General features: G+C 45.5%; 3 gene segments (V, D, J or C); 2 read left to right on the forward strand and 1 right to left on the reverse strand.

The window, feature by feature from the left end:
• The window catches only part of LOC104981965, a 158,670-nt gene extending 155,405 nt beyond the window's left edge, over positions 1-3,265 (forward strand). Inside the window, 3 exon segments of the C gene segment in view lie at positions 335-409; positions 817-930; positions 2,342-3,265. Of these exon segments, the coding sequence occupies positions 335-409; positions 817-929 (188 nt within the window).
• Positions 1-7,787, forward strand: part of LOC104981963 — a 916,007-nt gene that overhangs the window by 825,190 nt on the left and 83,030 nt on the right.
• Positions 5,036-6,327, reverse strand: LOC104981964. The segment is given in 2 exon segments: positions 5,036-5,935; positions 6,173-6,327. Coding segments are annotated over 2 exon segments (354 nt in total).

The raw sequence follows: 7,787 nt of genomic DNA on the forward strand, positions 1-7,787 counted from the left end.
TTCCTTCATACTAAAGACTCTAGGATTGAACATTCATGTGGGATCTGATCTAGTGTGAGTGCCCCAACCAAAGGCAGCCCAGCTTATCTTGGTGTTCATTATCTCAATTCTTCCTACAAATTAGAGGCATACCTGGATGTTGGTTTCATGGCCTAATGGGAAAAAAACCTCAAGACAGGAAGCATGTTGACTGTGTCAATAGCTGTAGGACCTTAACCAAGTCATTTCTCTGGTCCTTAGTTTACTTACTTAAAGTCACCTCCAGTTCTAAAACCTGAAAGCCCTTGAGCCTCTCAGTTGTCATTGTAACCCTGACCATTGCTGTTTGTTCCAGAAACAACTCCAAAACCGATGGCATATGAAAACAGCACAGAAGCTGAAGCTCCAGTGACCTGCCAAGAGCCCCAAGGTTAGTTGAAGCCAAAGGGCCAGCTTCAGAATTGAGATTAAAGCAAACTCTGTCATTGTCAGATGGGGCCCCAAATCATTCTATTTCAAAAGAAAACAAAAACCATACTTGAGTCCAGTTGGCTCCCTCTAACTCTTCAAGCAGAGTCTTCCTGACTATCAGATCAGATCAGATCAGTCGCTCAGTCGTGTCCAACTATAGGAATGGGTTTTTCCAAAGCTTGCTTTGCTGACTGTGAACAGCAGCTTCAGGTCTGTGAAGGCTGTCTGGCACCATGCAGGGCTTCAGGCCAGGAAGAATGATGATGATGCGGGGCAGGCTGGTGTCGGTGCTGTAAGCCAATATCTGGCAGGAAATTTAGTCTCTTGCTAAGTGAATGAACCATCTTCACTCTCATTCATCTGCAGTGCAACCCGGGAAGGTGAACATGATGTCCCTCTCGGTGCTGGGGCTCCGAATGCTGTTTGCCAAGAGTGTCGCCGTCAATTTTCTCTTGACTGCCAAGTTATTTTTCTTTTAAGGTAAGAACTAGCTGCTTCTTATTCCTAACTCCACCCAAACTATGCTACACGTGAAAGAAAGGAGTTTAGGACTGATAAGAAGCATTGGGAAAGGAAAAAACACATAGAAACCTATTATGATTCAATAAGGTGGGCCTTTCTAGATACTTAGCATTACACTCTGCCTCCTGTTGGCCTTTTATTTCGAGCCAGATTCAAAATTCCTGTAATATAATGTAATACCAGTCAATAATCCTCACTTCCAACTGAAGAGCTAGAAAAACTGGACCTAAACAGGAAAAATCTTTTTCTTTATTGCTATTTTTGTGTATATGGCCAAAGGACCATGGGCTTTTTGAGAGACCATCAGTAAAGGCTCACTTGAAGAATATTCAGGGAAGCAGAACTTGTCTTTGCCAGACAAAGGTGATGCCAGTTCTTGATCCTTAGTCATAGGACTCGATGTGTCGACCAGCCTATCTTTGGGATGAACCTACACTCCTATTCTTAGTGAACAGCTCACTAGTAACCTCTCAGGATGCATACAAATTGAGGATGAGATGTGAATTATTTGCCTGTCACTTGCATTCCCTCTTCTGGTTATCTTGTTATTGTTCAGTCGCTAAGTCATGTCCGATTCTTTGAGACTCCAAGGACTGCAGCACCCCCCGCTTCCCTGTCCTTCACTATCTCCCAGAGTTTGCTCAAACTTATGTCCATTGAGTCAATAATGTTATCTAACCATCTCATCCTCTGCCGCCACTTTTCTTCTCTTGCCCTCAATCTTTCCCAACATCAGGGTCTTTTCCAATGAATTGGCTCTTCACATCAGGTGGCCTAAGTATCTTAGACATGAAATTTGAACCAGAACTTAGGTTTGCCTATAAAGCTCCTTCTCCAGTGCCCCCAGACACCCCTCAGTCCCAGCTCCTGATCTAAGGACAATCCTAGACTTAGTGTGTTGGACTTACCCAACCTGGCCTGCAAGCATCCTCAGTCATTCCCCAACAGGTGAGTGTTTTACCAGCCGTCCCCAGGACACAGGCCAAATGGCTACATGAAAAGGACCTTCTGACCTCAGTTGGAATCAGAAGCACTAGATTTTTGTTCCAACTTTGTCACTAACTCACTGCAATACCTGAGCCAGTTTTCTTCACCCTGTTGGACCTGGGTTATCACATCTGTAACGCAAAGGAGTGAAAAATAACTAAAGGAGAGCAGATAGGTTTTGTGACTGGTGTCAACACTGATAAACTGATAGTGACTAGCTGAACTATCACCATGTGTAGAAGGGAAATGTGCCAAGATAGGTTAGCGATGTCTGCAATGGTACAACCATAGGAAGTACTGACCATCCTCATGACTACTACGATTCCTTCCAGCACTGAAGGTCTATGATTCTATAGCTCTGACAGTTTTCCTTCATTTGCAGGCTGACTGGCATGAGAAGGCTGCATTCCCTGACAGAAACCAAAAGCCTACAGAGAAGCTATCTCCTAGGCTTTCAACCTTTTCGTGATTCAAGTTGACCCGTCCCAGCCTTGCTTAAATGGCTGCTCCCCAAACGGTTTTCCTTTAAAGACAACAAACCCAGCTTATCCTTCAGCCTGATGAAAGACAGAAGTCCTGGGGAGTGGGGGCCCAACTGTTTTATATGCTGCTTTATAAAGGGATAAGAGATATGAAGGTATATAGGACTCATTTTTTTCCCTATGACTGACATACTTTGAAAGTGGTGTTTTGTTCCTTTGACTTTCTTTGCCTCCAGAACTAGCAAGTGGGACCCATCCGGTTCCCAGCTCCATCCTCCAAGAGGAAAAATAGATCCTGGGGAAAGGACAGCGGGTGTCCTTCTACCTAAATGTAAAAGCCTCTGCTCAACCCAGCACTAGATTTGCCCAAACTAGCATTCTCATCCACAAAAGCACTTTCTGCTTTCCCTAGTACTTGAGAAACAAAGCAACACTTGACTCCCTAATACTCTCTGTGTAGGCAATGGGGGTCTCATCTAAATACTCTCAGAGCTATTAGCAGAGATCAGAGTAAAATGCAGAGGAGATGTGCTTTCCTCAACTTAACAAACGTGAATTATTGCAAGTTCCAGGCACTGTGCTGAGAGTGCAAAAATAAGTAAGACATGGGTCTTGCTTTCAAGCAGCTCACTGTGCAAGTATTTTTGGAGGGAGGGATAGGAATGAGTCCCCAATATTTCCCTTTAAAACCAGAGTCTTCCTGAACCCTTGCCTGCCCATCTGTATATGGGGATTTTGAGGGCATTGGATCTTTGGTGTTGATGGTTTTCTGCCATTTTTCTTTGTCTCTGTTGCGTTTATTAAAGTGCATTGTATGTACCTTGCTTCTGGCTTTATTTATTGCAGACTACTGCAGGAGGAAAGGTGGGGGGCTGTGAATTCACTAGTAGTCAGACAAAAACCAAACTGAGCTCATAGGTCACACCACAGCTTCTGGGGCCCCTAGCCCAGCCCCTGGGTTTCCTGCTGTTGTTGCCGCAGCTGCTACAACAGCAGTGCCCCTACCTGCATGTGGCCACTGACCTCTGCTCCTCTCACCTCGGCAAGGCCAGCTTTATCCCTTTGCAGGAACACGGGTAGCAGAGGCTTAGAAACCCAGCACTGTGGGTGCCTCAGCACCTATGTGGGGTGTCAGCTGGGGACTCATGAGGTGACAAAGTGAAAGAACAAGGCTCACCCACAACTCCCCCGCCTTTGCCATCTGCAGACTGCCGCATCAGGTCCTCACACCCCAAACCAAAGAAAACAGGCAGCTGCATTCTGAGTCAGTGAGTTTAGGACAATCCAGATGGATAAGCCAGGTCTATCCTGGGAAAAACCACTAGAAGATTCCACACATCTTCACCTCATGGGCATCTAGAATGCTCATTTCCAAAACATGTACATCTGTTACCTTGGGCCATTCTTAGAATATTTCTCTGAAGTTGCTAAAAACTAAAAGATCATAGACTCATTTTGCAGATGAAAAAAAAATGCCCCCCAAAAAGTTGTGTACCTTGTCCGAAGTCATTCAGTGAGGCAGGGATATTTCTGGGAGCAGAACCAATTTATCAGGGGTGCTAACTCCAAGTTCAAACAGTCCTGCACTTAGCATATGAATGAGCCACACACTGGCCCACTTTGATCATCAGCAAAATGCAACCAGCATTTTATAGGACTATGAATTTCTTCCACAAAAGGGACCCTCCAGAAAAGATTTAAGGCTGGGGCCAGAGGGACTGTGGCTGCCTTCAGGTGTGGAGATCTTGCTACCATGGATTATAGGTTTCCAGAGCTTTCACATGAAGAATCTCAAGTCCTACAAGGACCCAAAAAAAGTTTACAGAAGAGTATTACACACACTCAGTAGGTGGCAGAACAGAAGCCCCAGAAGCTGAGTCATTTGCCTGAAACTTTGGCTCCCTTACCCATATTCTTTCCTTCCCTCTCTATAGTGACTACTCTCCACTTGCCTGTGCTCAAGCCCAGACAAATTGCTGCCCAAGCTACTTACTGCTACAGCCTCCTAGGGCACAGCTGCATGGGAGCACCCAGATATGCTCCCTTGGCTCAGTCATTAACCAGCTCAGTGATCTTCTGATTGTTCCTCACTTCTCTAGGCTTTTCCTATAAAATAACGTCTAACGCTTCTACTAGGGCTTCCCTAGTGGCTCAGCCATAAACAATCCGCCTGCAATGCAGGAGACTGTTTCAATCCCTGGGTCAGGAAGATCCCCTGGAGAAGAAATGGCAACCCACTCCAGTATTCTTGCCTAGAGAATTCCAAGGATGAAGGAGTCTGGTGGGCCACAGTCCATGGGGTCACAAAAGAGTCCGACATGACTTAGCAACACAACCACCACCATCAAGACTTCTATTTCTAAGATTACACATAATAACTCCAATAGTTGTATTAAGGCAGAAACATCAGTAGTAGAGGAAGGAGGGGTGCAATCCCAGGGCTGAGGGTGTATCTATTTTTGACATCACATCTTGGTTTTGCCTGGAGGTAATTCTCTCCCCTGGGGATACCACTGGGCTCCAAACTCAGGAACTTTGAAGCTGGATTCTGGTTTTCACAGACAGCTTTCTGGGAATAGCTCAATGCTCTTTGGTGAAAGGAAAATATTCTCCAGACAAAGTAAAAAGGAGGTACCAAAGAACATCCCAGAGAAATAAGGTGACTGCTCAAGAAGATGTGCATGAAAGGTAAACCGCAGAAATTTTTTAAAGTAAATAACTTTGTGTCCAATTTGAATCTTAAAAGGGAAACAGGCCAATTCCAACAATGGGTAAATGATGGAGATAAAATAAACACACTTCCAATGGGCTCTCTTTAGATTGGTCCCCCACCCACCCCATCTGGCTGTCTGCCCAGGGCACACAGCACATCCCTGTCAAGCCCTTCTCTGTATCAGGCACAACCCAGGCACCAGGGTCCCTCAGACAGGCACCAGGGCATCAAGGGCCCTCTATGAAGTGGAGCGACATCTCCTCCATTGGAAGTTGGGGTGCTCCCTTGCAAGTGACCAGGCTTTTTCGTATTTGGCAGGCATGTTAGGGCACCTCCCAAGGCCAGACTGGACCACAGAATGATGGGGAAGAAGGATGCCATGTTCAAGGACATGAGCTGCCCAGAGAAGCAGCTCTGCCAGGCTGTGCCCAGGGGGTTGTGTGCAGACTTCCTGGGTGCCTGCATCACCGTGGGAGCCTCAAAGCACAGTAGTAAGTGGCAGTGTCTTCAGGCCTCACAGAGAAGATCACCAAGTGGAAGGTTTTTTGGCTCATGCTATGCAGCATGGTAAATCTACCCCGAGCAAAATCTGCATCACGGGATCTAGTGTTGTCCCTGTACAGGACAAACTGGAAGACACCATCTGGACTTTTTCGGTACCAATATAAGTCTGGATTTGAATATATGGTTTGGAAGGTGCAGAGCAGTGTCACCTTACTGCCACTCGCCACTCTCTGCTCCGGGGGACTCTGGGTCACTTGGTTACACAGCACGCCCTTGTCTGTGAAGAGAAAAATAAGGAAACAGTGAAGTGCTACATTCTGCAGGTCCTGAGTCCAGCACAGCCCCACCCAGGGGAACTCAATGGGCAGAGGCAGGGGAAGGACACAGAGAGGAAAATTAAAGGCAGAAAATAACTAGAAAAGCTAGTGTGAATGGGAAAGAGCCCAAGCCTTGCAAAATCAGAAACAGGGAAACGGATGATAGAATAAGTGGGACAGACAGTGAGTACACTTACAGAAAAGCAAAAGGCTGAAGCCCACAGGGAGAAACATCTTCTTTTTATATCAGGGAGGAGGATACATAGAAACCCAGGCTCCTTAAACCTCTGAGACCGTCTCTGGGGCTTCTGAAGAGAAGGAGATGGGAGGGACACGAAGGGAGTGGAACAGCCCTGACGGTCACGTGCCTGAATTAGCTGTAACTCTCTGAGGCACGTGCTTCCAACCCAGGAAACGTCGTTGTTGTTGTTTTTGTAGTCCTCAACCCTCTTGAACTAATCCTTTTGTAAAATACAATGAAAATGAATTGGTTTTTGAAAAAGGAAAAAAATAGAAATTACAAGCCTAATGATCACATACTTCCATACCAAATCGCCCTGCATGCTGCATGCTCAGTTGCTTCAGTCATGTCCAACTCTCTGCGACCCTATGGACTGTAGTCCCCCAGGCTCCTCTGTCCTTGGGATTCTCCAGGAAAGAATACTGGAGTGGGTTGCTATGCCTTCCTCCAAGGGATCTTCCTGACCCAGGATTCGAACCCGCATCTCCTATCTGCCTACATTGCAGGCAGATTCTTTACCCACTGAGCCATCGAGGAAGCCCTAAAACTGGCTTATGGTCCATTTCCACATCCTCTGGTCACAGACTGGGTACCAGTCACACAGCACGAGCACAGCTGACCATACCTGTGGCACTCGGTCCACAGAATAAATGAACGGGGACCTAGTATTACATCTTTGTGTAATGAGAAAAGGAAGAGTGTTGGATAAGGTCATTTCTAAAATCTGCTCTAGGGACTTCCCTGGTGGTCCGGTGGCTAAGACCCCATGCTTCCAATAGAGGAGCTTGGGTTTGACCGCTGGTTCAGGGAACTAGACCCCACATGCCACAACTAGAGAACCTGCATGCTGCAATGAAGACAGAAGATTCCGCATGCTGCAACTAAGACCCAATGCAGCCAAAGAAATAAATATTTTTTAATAAATAGAATCTGCTCTAACCCTGAATTCTAGAACTCTTATTTCTTTTGTTGTTGTTGTTATTTATTTTTATACAAGTTTTTAATGTTACACTCTGTTCACGATTATTACAAAATATTTGAACTCCTCTATTTCTTTTTTACCCCAGCTTTATTTATTTTTTCTTTCTTTTTAACTTTTTAAATTCTGAAAGTATGATAAAGTTACTAGAGACTTGGAAAATACAGAACAAAATAGCATATAGTTCCACTCTACATTACAATTATTTTCTTAAGTAGCTAAATTAAGATTTTTAGTTGGAGTTTCAGTATCAAACTCTCAAAAAATGAATAGAATGAATATACAGAAAAGCAGAAGGGTCGATTTCTGATGGATCAGGAGGGCTGCGATTCTGAGATCATTCTTTCATTTCCTGCAGTCTGATTTCCATCTCTCCTGCAGCGCACACTTGGCCCCAGCTGGAAAATTCTCCCCTGAAGCAATGCTTCCCAGAGGGTGAGCTGCAGTGAGTAGGTTACAAGGCTGCTGAGACAGTGCTCACAGTGGACAATGGGACCTGGGGTAGCTGGAGCCTCCTGGGTCAGCCCTTCCTGGCCACACTCAAGTACAAATATTATCTTCTGTATAAGCCAAGACATGACAACGGCTGGGA

Source organism: Bison bison, unplaced genomic scaffold (assembly GCF_000754665.1).
Source record: "Bison bison bison isolate TAMUID 2011002044 unplaced genomic scaffold, Bison_UMD1.0 scf7180017864526, whole genome shotgun sequence".
In the NCBI taxonomy this organism is placed as follows: Eukaryota; Metazoa; Chordata; class Mammalia; order Artiodactyla; family Bovidae; genus Bison; species Bison bison.